The 24,896-nt window shown below is 47.7% G+C and overlaps 2 protein-coding genes across 2 annotated transcripts in view; both read right to left on the bottom strand.

The window, feature by feature from the left end:
* The window catches only part of LOC136296089 (hydrocephalus-inducing protein homolog), a 73,077-nt gene extending 57,762 nt beyond the window's left edge, over nucleotides 1-15,315 (bottom strand). Inside the window, exons 1-7 of the mRNA XM_066194912.1 lie at nucleotides 15,260-15,315; nucleotides 14,357-14,471; nucleotides 11,019-11,138; nucleotides 8,861-8,995; nucleotides 7,238-7,437; nucleotides 3,723-3,844; nucleotides 2,218-2,422 (exon numbers count right to left, since the gene is read on the bottom strand). Coding sequence (XP_066051009.1) covers nucleotides 2,218-2,422; nucleotides 3,723-3,844; nucleotides 7,238-7,437; nucleotides 8,861-8,995; nucleotides 11,019-11,138; nucleotides 14,357-14,471; nucleotides 15,260-15,315 — 953 coding nt within the window. The remainder of the gene's footprint in view (nucleotides 1-2,217; nucleotides 2,423-3,722; nucleotides 3,845-7,237; nucleotides 7,438-8,860; nucleotides 8,996-11,018; nucleotides 11,139-14,356; nucleotides 14,472-15,259) is intronic.
* Nucleotides 15,316-16,706: 1,391 nt separating this feature from the next.
* On the bottom strand, nucleotides 16,707-22,944 carry LOC136296088 (hypoxanthine-guanine phosphoribosyltransferase-like). The gene is made up of 10 exons (XM_066194911.1): nucleotides 22,537-22,944; nucleotides 22,336-22,448; nucleotides 21,479-21,607; nucleotides 20,850-21,033; nucleotides 20,446-20,508; nucleotides 19,885-19,902; nucleotides 19,606-19,688; nucleotides 18,564-18,610; nucleotides 17,807-17,883; nucleotides 16,707-16,893 (listed from the first exon to the last, which is right to left on the bottom strand). Exons 1-10 carry the CDS (start codon nucleotides 22,942-22,944, stop codon nucleotides 16,846-16,848), a joined length of 1,170 nt encoding a protein of 389 aa, XP_066051008.1. The 3' UTR covers nucleotides 16,707-16,845.
* Nucleotides 22,945-24,896: the final 1,952 nt, after the last annotated feature.

Raw genomic sequence — 24,896 nt, 5'->3', positions numbered from 1 at the left:
GAGTGAAAGGATCCTGCACTGGCTCCTCTCATAAAAAAAAGTCCTCTCTGCTCTGAGATCTCAAAAGCATCTCTGACAGCAGGAGAGTTGGCCTTAGAGCTAACACCATCCCTAAGACTGGAAGTAAGGAAAAACAAAATGTCCTGGTGACAGTCTAGGACACAAACTGGCCTGAAAACAAATGTAATTGGAAAAAATCCACAAAACCAAAACCAGGTTGAAGTTTACTTAAAGAAAACCCAGTTTCTTCTGAGGGGAAAGTGGATCACCTGGGATCCAGGCTGAGGCAGGCAAGTAAGAAAAAATGGAAATAAACAGCCCAGGGAAATAGCCAGAGAAGGTCATGGGATTTTCTTTTAACATACAGAGCTCGTATGGAAGTCAGACACTGTGTAAGTAGACAGAGAACAGTGGAGAACCAAGAAGCCCAGGGCACTAAAGGACCCTCTTGCCATCCATTCAAGCGGGTGAGGGTCGACCTCCTGTTCCTTTGCAGGTGATTTAAAATGGCTCTGGGGAGTGCAAGCGACCTGGCCCGCAGCAAACAGGCGCTTGCCGTGGCAGTTCTGGCACAGCAGTTTGGGCACAGCAGTTTGGGGACAGCAGTTTGGGCATGGCACTTTTGGCACGGCAGTTTTGGCACGGCAGTTTTGGCACAGCAGTTTGGGCTGGCAGTTTGCACAGCATTTTTTCATTTTTGCGTGGCAGTTCACACAAGCAGGCCGAGCAGAAAGGCTGCAGCCACCCACCCTCCTTGTGTAGCGGGCTGTGTCTTTTGGTTGGTTTTGAGGTGCTTGCCTTTTTTTTTCTTTCATCTTTCTGCCTTTTTTTTTTTTCCCCAGCAAGTTTACAAATGATCAAAAGTCATTGCTGCTGCTGCCGCCAGCAAGAGTGTACTATCTCAAACAGAACCCCCCAGGAAGGACACAGCTGTCCAGGCCCCTGGCTGCAGGGAGGGTCTGAGCCTGGTGTTAATATCAGAGGATAATGTGAAAGACACCTGCGTGCAGTGTGAGCAGGTGAATGATCTGCTCTGTCTAGTGGCAGAAGGTAAGGAAGAAGTGGAAAGGCTGAGGAGCATTAGGGAGAGCGAAACAAAAATAAACTGCTGGAGTTACACCCTTCCAAGCCCGAGAGAAGCTCAGCAGGAGTCAGAGGAGCCCTGCCCTTCTTGTGATCAGGCAGAAGGAGAAGACCTAGGAGACAGTGGGGAATGGGGATGGGCTTCTGCTGAGGAGGTAATGAAATCCTGTCCTGACCCCCATCACTGCACCCTGACAGAACAGGTATGAGGCCCTGGATCCAGAGGCTCAGACAGATGACACTAAAAGAGAAAATTCTGTCTGGAGACAGCTGCACTTTTTCTGCCAGACAGATCCCAGCCTCAAGTATTACGAAGAAAAGAAGGGTAGTGGTAGTAAGTGAATCCCTTCTAAGGGGAAATGAGGGCCCTGTATATCGAGCGGATCCGTTCCACAGGGAAGCCTGCTGCCTCCCTGGGATCCAGGTACTGGATATCACCAGGAGATTCCCTAAGAACTAAATGAACTTCATCTGTTCACCACTGTCTGGGGGTACAGTGACTGTGAAATAACAGAGTTTTCAACAATCAGTGAAACAAGGAGGGGCATCAACAAAACTTCCACTCTGGTCTTCTGGAAGGCAGCCTTCGGCCTGTCCAAGAGACTGTTTTGGAGAGGACCTTGGGAAACAGCCTTTACAAACAAAAGGGTCCAGGAAGGATGGACATACTACAAGAAAGAAGTCTCGAAGGCACAGGAACAGACTGTCCCTGTGTGCTGAAAGGTGAGCTGACAGGGAGGACAACGAGCCTGGATGGGCAAGGAGATTTGGAAGGAACTAAGGGGAAAAAAGAGGGCGTATCGCCTTTGCAAAGAGGGGCTGGCAACTCAGGAAACGTTGAAGGATGTTGCCAGGTCATGTAGGAAGAAGATTAGGGAGGCAAAAGCCCAATTAGAACTTGAGGAAATCCAGTCATTGCAATCAACCTTTCCTTCCCAAAATGCCATCCTTGGTTGGAGTATAAATGGAACTGGATTGCTGTGCTGAGCTCCTGAAGCCCAGGGACACGCACCCTAATGCCAGGGATGGTTTACTTGGCCTAAACCATTCAAAATCACCAACACCCCCCTGAGGCCATGCACTAGTTTCAGTCTTGGGCCATGTATCTCACTGAAACGTATCTTTCAAACCAACCTCCTCTTCTCTTCATTGTCGGCTTCCTCAGTAGGAAACATCTTCCACTGGAAGTGGGCTGTGATGTTACTCCTGTTCCTGATGAACATGCTTGTGTGGCTTGCTGTGGTGATGAAAGTCTTCTCAACCTTCACAGAATATGTGCTCAACCCAATGTTGACATCTGCAGCTTCTGCGCGAAGGAGTGTGAAGAAACTTTCTTCACCTGGAACAAAGCAGAGTCTTTGCTCAGCTAGCTCAGTTGCTGATGGAAGCACAAGGAACAAAGCAAACCACAGGTCACGGAAGAAAGTGTCATAGCTTTTAAATGTATTAGCAGTTCCATGGATCAGTACATTTAGCACGTCCTGACAGCTCTGTGTGTACGGCGTGAGGATGTCCTGGGCACCTCCTTAACCACCTTATTTCTGAGAGTGTTTGTAGAGATTTGGCCCCAAGGTGACAGTATGTACAGTGGGATTTGTCAGATGTGCTCAGGTGACCCACTCAGATCACTGGGATTTCTGCATCAAAGTCCTTCAGGTGACACTGAGGAGCCCTGGTCAATCCTGGCTTGCCGAGGTCTCCCCTGCGCATCCCACGAGACTCCTGCCTCTCCTGATCCCTTGGATCCCTTGTTGCTGACAAGCAAATATGCCTGGGGGCATGTGGGCAGAAAAAGGAGACCCAGAGGAACAGGTGAAGTGACAGCCCACAGCAGGAGGGGACACAGGAGAGGAAACACAACCAGCCTGGCTTTGCAATATGACAAACCACTACAAAATGAACACCATAAAAATCATCACCGTCATCTCCCTGTCCAAACCCACAGCCCCATCAGTCTTGCAATATTTTATATTGTTCTGATCTCAAAAACCAAGATGGAGCATTTCAGATTAAATAAAAAAGGACAAGGAAAGATTAATAAGTACAGAGCAGCTTCTATACGAAGACTGAATGGGATTCCTCAGTCTAGAAATCAAATGGGAGATGAGAGAGGTTTGCAACAGCATGAACGGCCTGGGAAATGGGGACGAGGAAAAATTTGTCTTGATTTGTCACCATACAGGAACTTGAGGGCCTGAAGATGTTATTAGGCAAAAACTACATAGATGCGTAGAGGGCAACATAGTAAAAGGGTCTGTGACAAGCCAGTGGAAAAGCGGCATACAGGACAGAGGTGTGCAAGAAATACACTGCATTGGAGAGAGTCTGACGGAGACCTCGCAGCTCACATACAGCACTGCCCAGGAGTAAAATAAAACTTCACCCAGGCGTAGCCACACAGTAGTGGAGAATCAGGGTTCCTCCTTCCTCCACTCAGCAACACCCAGCAAAACAGAATTCCAAAAATCTTAGCCCTGTTAGGGGGGATCCACTTTATCAACCATTTAAACACCAACTACTTCAGTTTTCTTTGGGGCAGAGCTGGAACAGAGAAGGTACATCTAGAGGGAATTGAGGGGGATGAACAGGGAGTGATGGTGGAGAACTGTCCTGTGTCCCGTGCGTTGCCCAGCACTCACCTGTGCAGCGCGCCACCAGGGACCCGAAATGGTCACCGCTCGTCAGCGGGTGAAATCCCACTGTCACCTGCATGGTGTGACCAGGGCCCAGAATTCCTTCGGCTGGAACCACGGAGAAAGGACTGCAACACAAAGAGAGAGATCAGGACTTGGGGGGACATCTGGCCATGACATTCCTTCTGCAGTGCAGGTCACTTCAGCTCACTTGGGCAAGCAGGGAGCAAACAAACTACAGCCAAGACAGACGGAACAGCCAGGATCAGAAACAGCTACTGACCCACTTCTGAGGAGATCCAGCCCTCAGAAGATCCTGTGGGATAAAACGACCTAATCCCCCCCATACTCGGCATCCAGCCTTCTGACTGCCAGCAATCCCATCAGAGAATGGTTTGTGAAAAGCACAGAGAGAGTTAAGAGCTATCTGCATGCATAACTTGATACTGACTGCCTCAGGAATTTCTCTTTTCCTGCTACCTATAAACCTCCTCTCAAGAGATGCAAATGTTAGGGCACTACCTCTCTTGTGAGATTACAGCCTAGGAATCAGACAGGGAGAAGGAACTTTCCCTTGAAGACCACGGAATAATTACTGTTGAATTTGCAGCGTGGCTCTTTGGTTTATTTTACCTTGAAAAGATCCTGAATTAGCACATTTCATCAGCATTTCAATGAAAGCTGCTCTACAAAAAGGAGCAATCAAAACTCTGAAAGAGTGCAAATGCAGATTAGAGCAATACAGTGACATGGAAACAAGACCCAAAAGGAGGATGCCATTTACAATCTGAAGGATCCAATCCCAGCTCTATGAAGCACCATTAGCAGGAGCACATCGAGGAGGCAGAACAGGAGGGTTTTGTGTATTTACCAGCAATGCAATCTGGGACCCTGGGTTGTCATCCAGGCTGGTAACTGTTTGCTTGGCTCACCAGACAAACTCTGTGGAATGTGTTGGAAATAATTACGCAAATGTCTTGGTGCACTTTGGATGTAACAGGAGCAATTAGGATTGGTCACCAGGCGAACAGTTCTTGCCTGACAAACACAAGACTCCGTGTTTTGATGCTCAGGGACAGCTCAGGTGAAATGTGCTTCTGCCCAGAAGTTGCTGGGCTTTGTGCTCTTCCACAGCCCCACCGAGGAAACAAAAGTTCCTCAGTGCTTTGCTGGTGGTCAATCTGTCCACAGAAAGGGTGTTCTGGGGAGTTTGGTGCTGAACTTATCATACACAAAAATATAGAGAACATCTGGCAAGCTGAATTTCATTCATGTCAGTAGTGACAGCTGATGAACTTGCTTCAGGTTCTGCTCACTAAGGACCTATTGCTGCAGTTATGGGCCTGACCTGCTCCATTACCACTAGTGAGAACATCACTAGTGGCTGATGGAGAAGCCTTGGGCCAGCAATGTTTATGTGCTGGATGTGAGACTTTGGGGAGAGAGAAGGAAAGACAAGGCCCCAGCAGCCCCGGAGCCCGATTACTGTACGAGCTCCCACATCTGCCCCGAGGGTGAGCCAGCACTGCTGCAGGTCTCTGCTGGGGCTTGGGGGATCGGTGCTTGGTGTGGGCAAGGCACAGGAGTTTTTTTTTATTATTTTGTCAGAAATTTTGCCAGAAAGAGAAGCTGCCAATTAAGGGAGTCCCTGGCCACACTTCAGCACTACCTTCCCTTCCCTTCCCTTCCCTTCCCTTCCCTTCCCTTCCCTTCCCTTCCCTTCCCTTCCCTTCCCTTCCCTTCCCTTCCCTTCCCTTCCCTTCCCTTCCCTTCCCTTCCCTTCCCTTCCCTTCCCTTCCCTTCCCTTCCCTTCCCTTCCCTTCCCTTCCCTTCCCTTCCCTTCCCTTCCCTTCCCTTCCCTTCCCTTCCCTTCCCTTCCCTTCCCTTCCCTTCCCTTCCCTTCCCTTCCCTTCCCTTCCCTTCCCTTCCCTTCCCTTCCCTTCCCTTCCCTTCCCTTCCCTTCCCTTCCCTTCCCTTCCCTTCCCTTCCCACTCCTGCCCCATATTACATACTCCTGCCCTCAGATGGCAGGATGCGAATAACACTCCTGGGAGTGACTTCAGGCGTTGCATGAGAAAGAAGATATCTTCTTATTTTCAAATTACCAGGAGAAGAGGATCCAGCCAAGTTTCAGTTGTCAGGGCTGAAAAACTGAGTGCAAATCAGCCCTTGCATCTCCTACATCCCACCCCAGGCTGTACCCACCAGACTCCTCTGTTCCTGCTGGAGCAGTCATCTCTCATATAGACCTGGCTCCCCAAGACCCAAGGACACAAGCTCTACAGTTAAACTTAACTCCTCTGAATTTCAGTCAACATCACTAAGCTGTTCCCTGAGCCCACAGATAGGAAGGACTGTGAAGGAGACATCCCTGACGCTATAATAACCAAATGAAAACCACTGCCAAGAGATGGGGCTGGCAGGATAAATTTTGGCCTTTTACGGGTTGATTAGAGCAATATAGTGAGCTAATTGTGAGCTGTTCCTTAAGATAGTTCTCATCCTGTTAGATCTACCCTTTCAATGAATCACTACTGCACCCGACAGGCAGAAAAGATAAGGTCATGGAGGGGTTTTAATAGGTTTTCTTCGGCTCTTTAACTAGTCCATTTGTATGTTTGTTTCCTTGTATGGCATCTAAAGACAACTCCAGATCTCCCAACGGCCCCTTGCAATCCCCGGACACTGGTCTTGCTTTGAGCAGTGTATTTGCTCAGACAATTTCCAGAGGTCCCCTCTAGAAAAAGTTATTCTACCTTCTTTTATCTTCTAAAGCAGCCCAATTGCTTTTCACACATTCACTAAATGTCTCATGTTTCTAATACACCTGTGCATATACCTATGGGCATGTGGTGTATTGATAGGCATTAGAGGAGCTTGACATTTATGAAAGTTCCCAATGAAGAATTCATGATCTTTTGGCAAACATTTAACACAAACCAAAATGAAAAAACAGCAGAAACACAGGAACTTCAGAGTATATAAAAAGAGATCTGAATGAAAGGGGGCACGACCTTATTCAGAGATTTAAAGCACGTGTTTGAATTAAACTGGCTTTCAAAGGTTCATCACGGAACAGAAGAGGGGACTGATGCCCTCAGCTGACAAGGGAAATCAGATCAGCTTTAAGTAACAGGAACTGCACCGGCTGCCTGCAACACAGCTCATGTTGGGCATCTGATGCAGGGACCACTGGAAAGCCATGTGCCTGTGTCCTCCCAGAGAATGGGTCTGTTTGGCTGACAGTGGTGAGTACCCATTTCAGAAGCTGCTTGTGCTCAGGAGGGCGCAAGCCAGCTACTAACATGTTCCAGCACCCCCCAGGAAATCTGGGATGGAGAAAGCTCAAAGGCTGCATCCTGCTAAGAACACCGAAAGCAAGAGCAGATGCCATCCATCCTGCCCATTTCCAGCCAGCGACACAGGGCAGCAGCTCCCATGCTCTGGTTCCTTTTGTTGTTCTTTCCCAACTCTGTTATCCCCCAAAGGTGTTTTGCACAAGGACAGATGAGCTGCCTCACCTCTCGGTGCTCAGCTGGTAATGAGCTGCCAGACTACCAGAATTCTCAATCAGCAGACTCTTGCGGGTGCTGCCTTTGACAGGACACTTTGAGAAGTCCAGCTCGTCGGGGAAGTTCAGGATAGCTCGGGCAGGGATGGCCCGAATTGGCACAACTATCCTTTCCTCTCCACTGACGCAGACGAGCTCATGGGAATAAACCTGCAGGAAAAGAAACTGTCTCAGCACAGGTCATTTGGTGCCATCTCCATGGCAGAAGAAAAGCCATTTCCTATATCCCTTCAAGGGTATCAATTTACCTATTCCACCCCAAAATGAACAATAAGTTCTACTAATATCTCACATTTTAAAGGCAGCAGTGCACTTTGCAAAACCTATCTCAGTGGCATTAAGCTCTTGTGTCACTTGGGTCATACAGACAACTGCCCTAGGCCACCATAATTTTTACTCTCAATTTTAATGATGTTAAATAATTCCTAAGTCCCTTCTAAGGAACATGGAGCTAGGGAACACAGGACATTCCTCCTTAGGTTACTATATTCCCACTGATTGAGAATAGGACAAAGTGTTAAACTGAATCTAAGCAACAAAAGGAAACTGAGAGAACAGCTGCACCCAAAGAGATCCTGGACCTCTGGCCTGGTGTAGAAATATCTGTTTGCTCAGAACTCCCCTCTAACTTTGCCTCTCCAACCAAGTCACGAGAAGAACAGTGCTAAGAGGTAGCAGGATGCTGTTGCAAAGAGCCTCTCTTTGTTTCCCGGCAAGGCTTCCTCCCTTCCATGCCATGTCCTAAACCCCTCTGTATGAACCAGCCTCCAGATCACAGCGCTGAGAGCAGACTTGCCAGGGCCTCGGCACTGGTGTTCAAACTTGCACGCAAAAGCACAAGTGGCATGGAATGGGCGCCAGCTGACAGAGCAGCCACAGTGACAGGCATGAAGACAGAGCCGCAGCAGTGTCGCTGCCACCGGCTCTGGGCCCACAGGTCTGCCTGCCTGCAGGCTGTACCTGCCCTACACGAGCTCTTTCAGGCAGGTGTCCAAGTCCCCTGCAGCTCACCAAGCTCCTGCTGACTAAGGGCACCTAGAGCTCAGTGTGCCTGTGCCAGGCTGGGCCCACGGGCACAGCACATCCTCTGCCCTGGCCTTGCAGCCGTATCATGGTCAGCTGTGCTCTGGGACAGCACAGCCCAAGGCTGGAGAACAGAGGGTGTGAAAAAGCACCGTCCTTGCTCCAGCCCCGGGTGAGGCAGGGAAGCTGTGGCCAGTCAGGAAGGAGGAAAGCTCTCTGACCTCTTTGTTCCTCTAGTACTTTGCAGAATAATGAAACCCCTTCCACTATACCTAGAGATGGCCAGACATCTATCAACACCCCTCTATCATTTGCATACTGTTCCCTGGGCATCTTTCTTCCCTTGGGAATGCTCAGAGGAATGTGCAGCGAGGGGAAGCAGGGCCTGTCAGGCCTGGGTGCAGGGCCTGACAGCACATGCCAAGCTGGGACTGGCTGCAGGCTGCCTGCCCACGGCCTGGAGCCAAGCTCACAGCATGGGCTGTACCCAGAGTGCAGGGACAACAATGGCTTTGGAGATAATTCTGTGTTTTGGCTCCTCCAGTCTCACCTTGTTCTCGTCAGGAGTGAAGTGGACGTGCACATCGGTAATGGCGCCTCCTGGCACGGCACGGCATGCATCACTGGGGCCCGCCAGCTGGAAGTAAGGTGAGCTCTCCATGGAGACCTGCACCCCCTGAAGATTCTGCAGGAAAGACATGGAACCATGATTTTGCCACTTGAGGAAACAGGACAAGAGGAGACCTGCCCATGCCCTGGTGACGTCCTTCCTTGACCCCTTTTCTAAAGCCCTTTCAGCTGTGGAGGTACAGGCACAGAATTCCCAAGGGTGAACTTGAATCCCTTCTGTCTGGCTCCAGCATTTTGGTCAGGGGCAGTAGGGCAGTGCCTGGTGGGAAGGAAAGGCCGAGCAGGTCAGCACCAGCAGGATGGAGACAGAGCACCTGAACCAAATCATCTGCATATTCAACAGGGCCAAAAACCTGCTGGCTTCTGCCTGCACACAGCTATGCAGTCGTGTTCCACAGAGGGTTTGTGCTACCTGAAAGCATAACAGCACATTATCCTGGGGGAAGGAAGAAATTCCTTTCTAGCAGGTCAGCTTTGGATAGGGCAGTTCTGGGGGATACAGTCATGCAGGCAGACCAGCAAGAGAGGAGACCAAACACTGTGGCCTTACTGGGAATAAAAGCAAACATGAAAAGCAAAAGAAGGAACACAGCAATCCCTAAAAAAAGGAGACGACAAAGAGAATTTAAAGGGCCAGTAAAGCAGCAAGGAAGAATCATCAACTGATTACAGCAATCACCTCCCCAAAAGTGATGGAAACACAGACAGGCTGTGCCTACTGACTGTGGGCTTCAAAGGCATTTTCCTCCTGGAGAAACGTTGTAATTCTTTAGGGGAATGGTCTCTCGCCTTTTGACCCTTCGAGAATTTCCTCCCTACATGTCCACACCTAATTGGCTGAATGCCAGGACCCTCCCAAAATAGGAGACTAGATAAGACCCCTGGATTTCTTTGTTCTCTCTCTTTCGGCCCCTGGACCCCTTTGAGGAATAATCTGGGGGTAAGAGCCTCTTTTGAAATCTTTTGTCCTGTCCCTTCGGAGATATTCCTCCAAAGCCTCTCCAGAGCTTGCTGCGGGGGGGGGGACTGCGGGGGCAATATTTCAAAACATGACCAGCACTGACTCACAGTGTGGTTTCAGTATTAAAAGCCAACCTTGGCTCTCCAGGGGTTCTTGCTGCCTGTGCAGGCAAGCTGGGCTGCTGGGCATTCCCGCTTGCAGCCAGCAGGCCAAATTCTGCTCTCTGGGATACACAGACACAGCAAACATGCATTTTCAACACATACATATCAACCCCTGAGCACCAAAATGCTCTCAAAAAGTCCAAACCAGATGATTTTGACTCCCTCCTGTCTCTTCCCACCAGCCCACTCTTGGCACAAGCCTCATTTAAGAAAATGTTTCCCTGACAGAAATTCAAATGGTCTCAGTTTTCCCCTTTACAGTCCAACACAACTGCTGACATTTTTCAACTTTTTCCCTCTCAACTCTCTTGGGAAACTGCCAAACAGGAGCACATGGCTTTGGATGTGCTGTGGTTCTCCAAAGGGAAAGCAGAGCACCATGTTGCTTTTGGAAAACCTGAGCAGAGCTGGATGAAGCTTAGCAGGAGCCTGAAGTGGCACCTAAAGGCCTCCTACTGCTTCTGCTACATCACTCTGATTCCAGGGCTGTTTCAGAACATTTCCTGCCGTGCCAATGCCACTAATGATAGTGATTCCAGCAGAAAGCGTAGAAGACTCAGCCCCTGAGCTTTGACTCTGAGCTGCACAAAGGGAGCCAAACAGGCTGAGAGAGGCAGAAATTCCTACCAGGAACCAAGATTAACCAAGGAGACACAAGATGTGGTATAGACTCAAGGCAAAGCATGAGAGCAGGTAAGAACTGTACAACCCTCAACATTCCTATCAATCAGAGCTTTCAAAAGAAGGAAACTCCTTTGGGATAGATACCGTCAGCCCATGGGCAAAATCAGGGGAGAATTCCCAGCACAGGAAGATTTCCACCATCTTGCAGAACAAGATGCTGAGACATTTTCTTCTGGATGTGCTGCAGCAGATAACTTGCTTTGCTGTACACTATGGGAATTACACCACTCTTCCAGCACAGTGTTAACGCTCCATGTCCCAGCACTTACCTCGCCCTTATTCATGAGAGACACCACCATTTCATAGACCTCATGAACGACGAAGTTCCGAAATACCACCTCTGGTGGGGAAACGCTAAACGAGCTCTTTTTCCGGGAAGTTGATGACAACTGGAGAGGCAAGAGAGAGCAGGGAGACGTTCAGCTGCTGGGAGGAAGGTTCATGAAGGAGAATCTTACACTGATCCCCACTGAAGTACAGACTCATGGCGAGCACCTCTGCCCAGGCCACACTAGGGAAACAGTAGCTCACCCACCTCTGCTCTCAGCTGATCAAGAGCTGCAGGGCCACACAGAGCAGGCTCGAGCCAAGCTGCTCTTTTGGCACCTATTTCTCCGTGTTTCCTTCTCCAGAATGCCAGGCAGCACTTACCTTGAGGACTGCCCTGTGCCCATGAGGTCACAGAGCTCTGGGGCACTGACTGAGGACTCATGGAGTAAGTAAAACCCATAAATTTACATCAGACTCCATGGGAAACAATTTTGGGATGTCCGTTATTCTGAGACAGGGAAACTGAGGCCCACACAACTGCAAGTATCTTTTTTCATCTAGAACTTAGACATCAGTAAGAAGAGAACAGTACCAGAGGAGGTGTGAGAGATGAGGCGATATTTTGCTGAACAATGTCAAAAGGTTATTAAGTTAAAGAATGAAAGTTGTTGGTTCTGTGTGTTGTTTGTGGTTTGGATTTTTTCAGGTTGGTTTGTTGCGTGCTGCTGTGAGCTGGGAGAAGGACGTGGTTGAAGACCTGACCAAAAGGAAGTAGGAGGAGAGGGGAGGGGACAGAAAAGTTGGTGATGAGAGGGGAGGGGACAGAAAAGTTGGTGGTCAGAGCGAATGGAAGTTCCCGAGTACCATCCAACGGGAAAGGGGCCGGGGACCGCCCCAGGCAGGTATAAAGGGTATAGAAAGATTGCCATTTTGCTGGAGGGTGTCTTTGTTTGTCTCCAGGGGAGACGGAGACACGCCCAGCTCAGTTGAATCGTTACTAATAAACAGTTTTCTTTTGCTTGGATGATTTTGTCCCCGTTAATTGTATTTAAAAGTTAGTGCATTGCTAGCAGAGGTAAAGGCAAAAGTAAAGTAACACAGAAATTAGGAAAAAGACAAATGAGGTGATCGCTGAATGAGGATAACGCTAAGTTCTTTTCTCAGCAAGTTGGTATCTCCTTTTTAAATGGGTGCTTTCTTGTAATCTGTTATTGCTATCTTATTTAATACCATTGGAGAGCACGTCTGGAATGACACAACAGCAACAAATGCTTCTGGAGCAGAGACATTGCTTTGAGAAAACTCTCCCCTGCTTTGTCTGCCCTCTCCAGACACACTGCTGTCACTCCAGAGACACAAGCAGGAATCCTCCGTGACTTGACAGGAGGCACACTCTGCCCAAGGGAGTGGCTGCAGCACGCTGTCCCCTTAGTCGTGCCCTTCTCTGAGGTGTTCCCAATCCCCCCTCTCCAGGGCGATCCTTAACCACTTTGTTACACATCTCATGCTGCCAATTTCCTGCTCAACTGCCCACCTCGGTCACCTACCCGTTTGGAGTGGGCTTTATACTGAGCCAGCCCTGCAAGAAAAGCAGCTTTAAACACACCTCTAAGCAGGCACGGATCCAGATAAAGCACATCCATTCCCCTCTGCCCAGGGTGAGTCCCCTGTACATCTGGCAGCCTGCAAAATCTAACACCACGTCAGGGTTCCAACCCAAAGCATGAATGCAATGAGTTTTGTTAAATCTGAAGTAATTACTGCAGCTCCTCGGCCTTCAAAGGCCAATGCTGCCACTGTGGAGGGAATCCTATGACCCCAAGCATTTGATGGTGACCGCACCTAAGCAAGAGGCGGCTGTTTCAGCAGGAGAATGGCAAATGGCAATTTTGTGCCTTTGCGTCCCCAGCCTTCCCCCCCTTGTTTTAGCAACGGCAGCTACACTCCAGCAAAGCCCAGCAGCTTCAGCAGAGGTTATTTGTGTTGGCCTGGTGCAGATCAGGACTCCAAGTCCACCACAAGCAGCAGTTTGCAATGACAGGACCTGGACACTGAGATGTTTTGCTGGAGGCAAGCCTGTCACAAGCACACATCCTCTTCAAACTTCACATCAAACAGAAAGAAAAAGAGCAGGAAAAGGCTACCTTTTGACGACTCAGTCTCAGGACTTGAAATGGGCTAATGCTGGGCAGAATACGCCTCCCAGTACTGGCCTGAACCTTCTCCCTCAGGAACGTAGATGGAAGCAGCTGAAAGGCAAAAAAAAATGCAGCAAGAGCCTCAGAGATGCCACTGTTCATATAGGCTTTCTCTTGAACAAGAGGCACTGGTGAATTTGTGATCACATAGTCTAGGACAGTCCTGGAAGCCCTGGAAGTTACTTGCTGAAATACTTAGCATCAGTAAATTAATAACACAGAGTAAAATATACATACTCCAACCCCATGGCTCTGTCCCATTAGCTTCTCCATGATTTGATGTGACTTGTTTGGGGATTTCTGCTCTTTGGGCATTTTTTTCCTCTTTAGTTTTATTGGATTGAGGCAGTGACCTTTTCAGAGAGTGGGGTGGAGCTCTCAGCACTCCCCTAACTCCATTCCTGCACAACACTCAAAACTCACAGCAAGGAGATAGCACTGCTGGGCGAGTCCAAGAGACGCAAGAAAGCAAAGTTGTACCAAGAGTGAGGTGCACAGGAATGTGTCCAAGTTTTAGTTCTCTCCGTTAATTGGCTTTGGTTTTCTCTGCCTGGGCTCACAGATCCCTCCGCAGAAGAAAACAGAGGGATCTCCTTGACAGAGCCTCAGCCGTGGGGCATCTTCAGTCAAGTGATCTCCTGACACAGCCAAGGCACCATTGCAGCCCTGACTCTGCTGCCTGCAGGGCTGGATCTGTGCCCCACACAGGAGAGGAGAGGGAACAGCTGGTTTGGAACCTCTTCAGGCTGGGACCAGCCGCGTCTCTCAAGGCTTTGGGCAGAGTTTGAGCTTCCCCCCCACATGCCCAAGGGCAGGTTGGTCAGAGCAGCACTGGTGAGTGTCCACCTGACAGAAGGAATGACTGTGGCCAAGGGGAGGGAAAGGAGCAGTTGCTCAGGGCTTCAGCTTCACAGAGGTTTAACTTGGCTCCGGTGGCAGAGCCAGGCAAGCTGGACTGTCCCTGAAGCAACACACGGTGTTCCCTACTGCACCAGGACAGCCCCACCAAGAGGAGCACGGCACAGAGAGGTGGGGACGGGGTCTGCAGCTGGACAGTGCTGCTGGACAACGGGCAGGGCAGGGAGAGGAGGGACACCAGGGGAGTTTCCAGCCTTAGCACAGCCCCAGTGGGTACTCACTTTAACAGACGCCAGTTTTTCTCTTAACAAAGAACGAGGTGGTGGTGGTGGTGGTGTCTTCTTCGAGAATCCAGAAGCCATTTTGAAGGGAGGATGTCGTAGATAAGCGACAATGCTTCACCTGGAAGGAGCAACAATGAAAGTCTGAAAATGCATACCCCAATTCATGGCAGACTCAAGGGATATACTGGTGCTAAAAATTTTACATTACTTAAAGGTAGCTAAGTGCTTGTTTGGCACAAGTAGCTAGTATTGTTAGACCTCTAGTGGGACTGTATTTGAGGACTATATGGCTATGTTGTGCACTTCAAAGATGGATCATACTGAAACCTGGAGCCAAGAATCTGAACATTAATGATAGATAGAACAAAGCTGTAGCTTAAATATTACTTAAAAACAGCTCAAGTGGACCTCCTCTTCTTTAGGCTGAAGAACCCCTGCTCTCTCAGCTGCTCCTCACAGGACTTGTGAGAGACTGGAATGTCATGGCTAATGGCTGAAATAGTGTCATAAAGGAATTTCTGCCCTTTGTGACAAAGCTGTATAAAGAAGCTGCGAGCACCAAAGCCCACCCTTGCTTGAAAATGCTTCCTGAGTGGAACTTTGGACTGTGAGTTAAGCCACCTAAGGGAAACTGAGACAAGATAAAGGTGACACTATTGTCCCACTACCTCAGGTCTGGGGAGGAGTAAACAAGGCTCAGGGAGAAACATGTATCCACAACAAAACCAAACCCAGCAGCTGTCCTGAAAATCAGCTCTGTCTGGGGAAGTCATAGCCACAGACTCATCTGCTGAGGCCAGGCTTGCACACAAACCTCCCATCAACAGAGAGGGAAGGAGGAAATTTTGGGGGTGTGGTGTAACCTCTGCTCAGAGGCAGTGGACACCCATCCTCCCTCACACAAACGGGCTCAGCTCTAGAACCCCCACTCCCAGAAGGCCACATCCAAGGGACATTGCCGTGAGGGGCAGCTGAGGGGGTGTCACAACCCATCAAAGACCTCCAAAGTGCCCCCAGACCCACGCCTGAGGCCTTGCACCAGGTGACTGCACGGGATGCAAAGTAACAGACCTGAAAATCCAGAACCCAATTCATGGCAGACTCCAAGGATATGCTGGTGCTAAAGGTTTTATATGAGTTGAAAGTAGCAAGAGACAGAGTCAAACTTGCCCTGCCCCAGGGAGGTACCTGGGCAGTCCCACCTTGCCCAAATCTGTACGAATCCATTGGACTCTTATGTTTTGTCACACCTCAGCACAGAGAAGACTAGAAGAGGATTTAATGGTATGCCGATGGGTTCCATGGAATGGTGATATTTTCCACCTTAATCAGTCTCTGTCACTCTCTTTCTGTCCCTCTCCCCAACCCCCCTCCTCCCCTTTTCTATTTCTTTCTCTCTCTCTTCCTCACATTTGCTGTTACATTAAATCCAGACTATTGATTTTGGCATATGGTCTCGTTTGCACCTGAATTCAGATGCATTTTCCTAATAATGTTAACAACCAGATCATAACAATCCACTGAAACTTGAACAGAACTCATTCACCTTTAAGCAGTTTAAGTAATCACTACAGGAAAAAATGTATAGACTAGTGTATTTAGGAGATGTTGCATTTCTTCAGTAAAAAGAGAGCACAATCATTGCACCATATATTGTTCACCCACTCGGCTGTACGTGCCACCGAACTGCTACACCAGAAGACTGGCATTATCACATCCTGTATTTCCCTTTGGCATTCTTTTTCAGAGCACAGATGCGACAAAACCAAAAACCTCAACTTTAGTCAGTCTTTACCTTCAAAGGCAATTCAGGACTCGCTCGCAGAGACAAAGTCCCCGCGAGTTCAGGACTCGCTCGCAGAGACAGAGTCCCCGCGAGTTCAGGACTCGCTCGCAGAGACAGAGTCCCCGCGAGTTCAGGACTCGCTCGCAGAAACCAATGTTCCGCCGACAATTCACTCGGCAAATCGCCCAGTGAAGCCGCCCGCAGGCGCCCAGGCTGCAGCGCCCAGTGCGGAGCGCGCCGTGAGGCAACTGAGGGCGCACGGCGGCCACAGCCGTGGTTACCTTCGCGGCTCCCGGGCAACCGCGGCGACGATTGTGACGGCCGCGCCGGGCCGAAAAGGGGCGCCGGGCGGACCTCGTTCCCGCCTCGGCCCCCGCCTGCTGCAGCCTTCCTCGGTTCCCCCTCGGGCCCCGGCAGGAGCGGCAGGAATCCGCCCCGGGGCCCGGAACGGGACGGGCGCGGCGCCAGAGGCTCGCAGCCAGCTCCGAGCTGCTCCCTCACAGCGGGAAAAACGCGGGAACTCAACAGTCCGTGTGCAGCGCAGAGTGCAAGTGGGAATCGGAGAGCTGCAGGTCCTGGGCGCTAACATTTGGCTTCTCGTTCTTCGTAGGGACACGCAAGCAGCGGAAGTGATTTCCTGGTGTAATGGTTTAGCACCTAAGCAGCAGCCAGGAATTAGTGCTCCAGAAGACTGACGTTATCACATCCTGTATTTCTCTTTGGCCTTCTCTTTCAGAATACAGATGTGCTAAAAGAAGAAGTACAATATTTATCAACCTCTATCTTCGAATGAAGTGCGAGACTGATTTTCAGCTGTATTCCCAGCATTGTAATAAAAACACACTAGAACCGTAATTGTTGCAAGTTCCCTACTTGCAGTAAACTCGAGGTTTTAATATTCTTTCCAAGCTTATCTGTAATATATAGGTTTATATATTTGAAAGAACTTAGGTTTGTTAAATTACTGCACACTACTTCATGCTGCTGAACAATAGCACAGATTGTTTGTGTCTTCAGCAGAACTGGTTTGTCTTAGTAAAAAGACTTAGAAGTGAAAAACTTTCCGAGTTACCCGGAATTAAGAGAGTACTTTTGAAAACAAAGGAGGGAAGAAAAGATCAACCCTATTAGTTTACGGTGTTTCCAAGTCTACTACTCTGTACAGCCTAAGGAAGCTCTAAAGGAATAAGGGAAGAGAGATCTCACAGACACGTTATCCAAAGGTGTATGGAAAACCTTCGCACGGAGTCCCTGACCAGCCGCTTCAAAGACTCGGTGATAGAAGAGCAACATAGGATTGAACAAAGGCAGACAAATTTCCAATTCAAGTCAAATTACAAGTTATTTTATTTTCAGCTGGGGCTGCAGACTGCATGCTGTTCACTATCCTGGGGGTTCAGAAGGTCCTGCAGCATGGCTGAGCCATGAGACTTGTGGACTAGAATTATAAAAAGGTGAAGCCAGACATTTCTTATGCACCTCCATTGCATTACCAACTCGGCACCTTAAAAATGGCTTTGCTCTTTTAATGGAAGTTTCTAGCTGGAATTGAAGGGTTTTTAATTGTTGAGAAGCTCTCAGTAGAAACAAATATTTTTGCTGGGTACCCGTGGTGGGTAGGTGCCTGATAGCTGGCGGTGGAGTCATGTGCATGTACTTACATTTAGATCTCTGAAGTATTCATTATAGTCAAGAGCATATCCAACCACAAATTTATCTGGAATTTCAAAGCCTACATCTGTAAGAAAACACAGTTCTTTTTATATCTGTGGTGTAAGTAGCTTTTAAGTGCAGAGTTTGTATTCAACACATACTTGAGCAAAGAGTAATTGGCATCATCTCTTTCGGGGTGCTTCCTTAAGAATCTGAGCTGTAAATTGATGACACAGGTTAGAATCTAAACCATTCCCATCAGTCAGTTTATAATTAAGGTATTAAGAGAATGATTTTTATTAATAAAATAATTGTTTAAAACCTAGTTATGCGTTAGTCCTGGGAGAGGAGACAAGGAATGAGATTTCACTTGAGTGAAAGTAGATGAAATGTGATTCAGTAGGACTTTCCAGTTTGGAAACACGGCAAGTTTAATAATGCAGAGTCAAAACAAATGTCCTCTAGGGTCAAAGCAAAGCAAAGCAAAGCAGTTAAGGTTTGATTCTGTTTCTACTATCAAATAGTTCAATTTGTGTATCAAATAGCTAAACCTGCACTCAGGCCAAGCAGGGAAAAAATGTGGTCATGAGGTCTCGGGATGGCATAGCTGGTCATTACTTCACAAGTTTTGTGTAGTTTTTCCCCATTTCTCTTGGCCTTCATGAAACTTATGTGCCAGTCATCAGATGTGCTGCCTGAAGTGAAACTGTAAGACTGTGTTTTGGAAAATACAGAAAAAAAGTACCAGAAAAACACCATACTTACAGTCTGGTCTGTAACCTGGACTCTGACATGTCCTTTTAATGAGCAGGCTGTAAGGCAGAGCAGAGACAGTTGGTTTTTAAATTATGTCTTACTCTAAGCTGTAAACTTCCTTCTCCCACACCTCCCCATAAGCTTCTAAAATCATGCACTTCAAACAGTGAGAGTATTGCACAGAAAAAGCAGTGGTCAGCCTCGTAGTGGAGGGAGAAGCAAAGGCTCTGATCTAGGTTCATTCTCCGTGTTCAAGTGGCTCTACTTTGTATTCAGTTCCCTTCGATCCTGTGTCTCGGATCATTGCCCTTCCATGTAGCAATGCCTCAGGACACTAGAATAGCACAGAGGGGGAAGCATGTCCAAGTGGCTGGTAGCAATTTTAGTGGGGAGGGAGGGAGGAAAGGACAATGTCTTCTGCAAAATCCTATCTATTCTTGGTTTGCCTGTGCACTTCAGAAGAAACTGAGAACCTCCTGGACAGTCACTAGAAGGACTGTGTGAATAACTGGTGCATAAAGCAACTGTTTTAATAAAGCATTGTGGTTACTTGACAGGCACAGGGATATTCCACAAAATTTCCTTTTAGAGATCTACCAAAAGCAGATTTAGAATGCTACTTGAAGTCATCTTCCAAGTGCTGACAGACTCTTAGATTCTGGTAACTTTTACGGTTGAGAATATTAACAAACATTCTGAGTGTTGTCATTCTAGTATTGAGGCAACTGAGGTGGTGTTAGAAAACCTATGGAAAGAGATGAATTTCCTTCAAACATAAAATAAGAAACAGGGAATCCATGAGACTTTATGGACTACACAGAAAGAGCCATAAAACCTTATTTTATTCATTTGAGCAGTGAAGATGGTAGTGCACGGGTAAATTTCCCAGTCTCTTTAAGAAACACTTAATATTTCAGCAGCTGGATGAGGATTACTTCCTGCATTTATTTCCTTTCACCCCAAACTTCAAGCCAAACAAGCACCTGTCAGCATACACTGACGATTCACCCAAATGATTTGAATATGTCAGTTAGTAGCTATATCCTTGTACCTTACAACTTTAACCATCCTGGGTTTCTTGTCTTTTATTTTTGACACCAGTGCTTTCATTGTTCTACCAGTCTCAATAATGTCCTGAAAGAGATAAAAAAATAAATTATCCTTCAAGTTTGAAAGGAAAACCAGACTGTCAGTAGACTAAATTAGAGCATACCAACCCGGCAGCACAGTAGCATAATTAATTATTATGTTATATGTAATATGTATTAATTTGAAAAGAAGGGAGGAAAAAAATCCATATCATTCCACCCCTCCTTCAGTCATTACTTACCTCTACGACTAACACATTCTGGAAGACATTATATAGGAAGAGAAGGGAAAGAAGAGAAAAGATTTAAATGGCAATTTCCAGCAAATTCTACAGCCAAAAAAAGCACACTAAAACCCTCAGTTACAAGGAAGTTGCACTGATTTTCAAAGGAGGTCGACATTTGAACTACTGACTTGACTCTGGTGATTTCTGAAGAGTCGAAATTTCTGTATTTATGAAAGCTTAAAATATGGTGATAAAGGCACCTATGTCAGGTCTAGATATCGCTCTATGTATAGCACTAGTATTGTAGAGCCACACGGAACGAGTCAATTCAGCATGGTTCCTTCCTGGGGGTTCTGGGATGAAATGGGGACTAGGATCTTGGGAGCACTCATTACTGATCACTTCAAGTTTCCGTTGAGATCAGTGGGAATTATTCACTGTTTCAAAGCCCAGCATTTTAAATCAGTGTTAGGTGGCTGGAAGTATGCAGTACCAAAATATTAATAAAGATGGATTTCCTGGAAAATACACAAGAACAGTTGTTTCCCTTTAAAAGACAAAGATACTAATTCATACCTTCCCATTTAGTGTAGACAGTTCCTCTCCAACAAAACTGATTTTTTCTGCAGGTGAATCATTCTAGAAGGACAAAGAAGAGATGGAAGTCACATAAACATGCCCAACAGTGTTATCCTGTATTTGTTTGAAAGGTGTGCTGCTCTTGCTATTTTGCAAGAGGAGGGAGTTTGAGATCTGCCCCTGCCTTCGTCATGTTGAGTGTTCTGCTCTACGTTTATTCCAGTGAAGGTATAATCTCCGCCCTTTGGGGCAGATCAGTAAATCAGTTCCTTTTTAGTAGGTAATTTGAACAGAATGTATACATGAACTCAATTTTTGTGGGGTTCTCATGCGAAGTACCACTATTTAGAATGCCAGTCTATGGAGAGAATCAATTTTCCAAAGAAAAGAAAGCTGCTTACACAGTAGCTTTTTATTCTGACAAAATCCACGGTAACAGGCACAGACTTGTCACCATTTTGATTTAGTGCTTTTATATGATCCAGCAAATCAGCAAAGAATTTGTAGCCTCCTTTAAGGACACAGAGTGCAACAATGTGGTGACTTCCCATGTCTTGCAGGATATCTCTAGCCAAACGTTCTGTCCTGTGAGGAAAAAAAAAAAAAAAAAAAAAAAAAAAAAAAAAAAAAGTGTTCAGTATATTATAGTTGTTTGTCCATATATTAAGCAATGTTCAAGTAAAAATTCTGATCTTGCTGTTAGGTTTCTATAACTAGCAGAGTGTGACCACAGAATGTCGTAGGAAAGTTAGTTATGTATTTGCACAGCACAAGCTGATTTAATCCAGAAACCTCAATATTGCAGGATAGGTGGGCTTAAAGATCTTTGAGGGAACATGGAAGGTTAACTGGGCTTGTAGAGGAATCCTCTCCGTAAACCCCCTCTCGTACTAGACTTTAGGACAGAAGGGTTGGGGCTGCAGGGTTTCCATGTTTCTCATGGGCTGCACAGGGCAGGACCTCAGTCTTTTCTTTTGGAGAGACAAAAATTGGCACCACTGTCCCTATTCTTTTCTGTTTACCCTCATACCTGTCCAGGATGAGACCATGAGGAATGAAGACTCTCTCTAAATCTTCTTCGTAATGCTTAGGAATGCAAAACAGATTTTTGTTGTAGCCACTTTCCTCATCTCTTATCTGCAAAGAAAATTCAAGTAGTCTAAAACCAGCAACAAAGCCATACAAGAAAAAGCTTTCAGTCTCTGATAGCGCGAAGAAAAAAATCCTCCTCCCCGATATTATGTCAAAATAAAAACATTTCTGAGAATTTTTAATCTTTCTACTAGAACAATTCACAATCTGATAACTCAGGAGCTGGTGGCTGAGTTGTGAATGGATAACAAATACTTTGCCCCAGTCATTATGAAATAAATTCTTGGCCATGGTCAACTCATTAAAAAAGCCACCCAAAACAGTAACAACCTCCCCTCTTGCTCCATTTGCCCTTCTTGCAGAGCTCAGTAGCTTGCTCGTGTGGTAGACTGTCACCAGTAGGGACACGAAAGAACCACACTCACCCGACAGGTTGAAGTGAGCAAAGAAAAAAGGGCCGTTTATTGTCGTTTTTGGGTTTAAATAGGATTTGGAGATTTGTCCAGGATTGGAGGACAAAGGGGACACCCCTCTGACCCCAGTGGTCATCTCAGAAGTCCATCACATATTGGTATGTGAAAACAATCTACTTGTTTATGTTACATCCGTGAGAAACTCCACTAGAAATATGTAAACAGTCATCAGAAGGCTGAAAATCAGGGCGACATCTCACCCTTTTTGTGTTAGAAAAAGGAAAAGAAAAATGTACAATGTTCAGTCTCTGCCTTTGGAAGGACCATCAGAGTGAACACTCGCATCGTCTGTATCGGAGTCATCACTCAATGGTTCATCCACTTGCTGTCTTTCATTTTGGTCACCGTGTCCGGCTTGCCTGTCGGTCGGATTCTGCCTTTGAGGTCGCAGGTCCGGACGAACACACTTCGTAGGTACCCAGCGTACTCCAGTATCTGTGGGTACACACGCATACCCACGCCCCGAAGCGATAGGGCCATAGGGACCTTCCCACTGCTTAGTGACTAAATGTCGCACCCAAACTTTCGCCCGAGGCTGATGCGTCCCGTCCGACGCCTGCAACGAGAGGTGATGGTTCACCATAATAGGGTTGTTAGAATTCTGTGGCACCGTAAGGTGATTGATAGTGTACAAAGCCTTTGCCAGCCGACTGTGCGGGGTCTCACCCTGCATTAACCGTTTTTGTTTTGGAAGAACCCGCTTCAGAGTACCATGAGCGCGTTCTACAATTGCTTGCCCACTCGGAGAATGAGGGATACCGAACTTGTGCGACGCTCCCCATAGCTGCAGGAACTGCCGCACCTTCTGCGAGGCATAAGCAGGACCACTGTTGGTCTTCACAGCAGAAGGTATGCCTAAAACGGCAAAGGCCTGCCTCCAGCGGGCAATGACATCGCGGGTCTTTTCTCCCGTGTGAGCAGAAGCCCACATTGCAGAGGAGAAAGTATCAACAGTGACATGCACATACTTGAACTGGCCAAACTCGGCAACTTGGGTAACATCCGACTGCCAAAGCTCTAAGGCCCTAAGGCCTCTGGGGTTTAGCCCTGCCGGTAAAGGCGCAGCCAGTGCATGACAGTCGTCGCATGATTCGACAATGTCGTGAGCCTCCGCTGGCGTCAACTGAAACTGCTTTTGTAAGGTATGTGCGTTCTGATGAAAAAACCCATGTGATGCCTTGGCCTGTGCGAGTGTATCAGGCTGAGGTGCTACCCGTGCAGGGTTAGCCAACTTGTCAGCCCTCGCATTACCTTCCGCGATAAATCCTGGCAGATTGGTATGGCTTCTAACACGCAGAACGTAGAATGGATGAAGCCGGGCCTGAATGGCACACCACAGGGCCTTCAGCCAACGAAACAGATCAGCATTGCTAACCTCCTTCAAAATCGAATGGCCCAAACGCTGTGCCATGTCGGCCACATAAGCGGAATCCGTGACCAAATTGAAAGGTTGCCAGGAAAACTTTTGAAATGCCATGATGGCAGCCCTCAATTCAACCAACTGGGCTGATCCATCTTCATGACCTTCCAGAACCTGCTACCCAGATCCATCCTTCCAAGTGACAACGGCCTTTCCGGTCCGTCCCGAGCCGTCAGTAAAGACAGTGGGTCCTTGCACTGGCTCCTGACTATTTTTTGGCCGCAAGGAAATTTCTGTGAAGTTTGCCACTTGCAATAGCTTCTGGCTGGGCAGATGATAAGTAATCTGCCCTGTAAAATTTTCCAGAGCGCTTTGCAGAGAAATACTGTTTGCAAAGCTCCACTCAAATTCCAGAGCAGCTCCCAGTGGGAGAAGGCCCGTGAGGGTGCTGCATTCACGCCCAGTCACAAAATCACAGAACATGGAAGGGACCTTCAAGATTACCTTATTCCATCGCCGTGGGGTTAGAAACGCGCTACTTTTTAGATACAACTCAATGGGGACAAATCGTCGAAATAAAACTCTTTATTAGTAACGATTCAGCTGAGCCAGGTGCGTACCTCCCTTCCCCGAGAGACGAGCACGCACACCCTCCGAGAAAATGGCTTTTTTTGATACGCTTTCTTGGCTGGAGCAGTCCCTGTCCCCTTTCCCATTGGATGGGTACTTAGAAACTTCCCTTCTCTCCTGACTGCCAACTTTTCACGGAATCACAGAATTAATTAGTTTGGGAAAGACCTGTCAGATCATCTAGTCTAACCTATGACCTAAGAGCACCTTATCAACCAAACCGTGGCATGAGTGCCACGTCCAGTCTTTTTCAAACACGTCCAGGGTTGGTGACTCCACCACCTCCCTGGGCAGATGACTCCAGCGTGCAGTCACTCTTTCAGTGAAGAATTTTTTTGTAACATCTGACCTAAACTTCCCCTGGCACAGCTTAAGGCTGTGTCCTCTTGTTCTGTCAGTTGTTGTCTGGGAGAAGAGACTGACCCCTACCTGACTACAGCCACCTTTAAGGGAGTTGTAGGGAGTGAGAAGGTCACCCCTGAGTCTCCTTTTCTCCGGGCTAAACAACCCCAGCTCCCTCAGCTGCTCCTCACAGGGTTGGTGTTCCAAGCCCCTCTTCAGCCTTGTTGCCTCCTTTGGATGTGTTCAAGTGTCTCGTTGTCCTTCCTAAACTGAGGGCCCGGAACTGGACACAGCACTCAAGGCGTGGCCTCACCAGTGCCAGGTACAGGGGAAGAATGACCTCCCTGCTCCTGCTGGCCACGCCATTCCTGATCCAGGCCAGGAGCCATTGGCCTTCCTGGCCACCTGGGCACACTGCTGGCTCATGTTCAGCTGCTGTCACCAGCACCCCCAGGTCCCTTTCTGCCTGGGCACTGTCCAGTCACGGTGTCCCCAGTCTGTAGCGCTGCAGGGGGTTGATGTGGCAAACGTGCAGGACTTGGCACTTGGAC

The sequence above is a fragment of the Chamaea fasciata genome, unplaced genomic scaffold (genome assembly GCF_029207755.1).
Source record: "Chamaea fasciata isolate MVZ Bird 193981 ecotype frontalis unplaced genomic scaffold, bChaFas1.0.hap1 SCAF_12, whole genome shotgun sequence".
Classification (NCBI taxonomy): domain Eukaryota; kingdom Metazoa; phylum Chordata; class Aves; order Passeriformes; family Sylviidae; genus Chamaea; species Chamaea fasciata.
This window is presented reverse-complemented; position numbering and strand designations above follow the sequence as displayed.

Bases quoted from the DNA above. Each gene is read 5' to 3' on its own strand.
- LOC136296088 (XM_066194911.1), bottom strand. From the start codon at position 22,944: ATGTGGGCTTCTGCTCACACGGGAGAAAAGACCCGCGATGTCATTGCC. The intron at 21,034-21,478 runs GTATGAGGGTAA...TTTTCCTCACAG, and splicing joins CATGGTCTCATCCTGGACAG to GACAGAACGTTTGGCTAGAG. The intron at 17,884-18,563 runs GTAAGTATGGTG...GTTTTCTTACAG, and splicing joins TCCAGGTTACAGACCAGACT to ATGTAGGCTTTGAAATTCCA.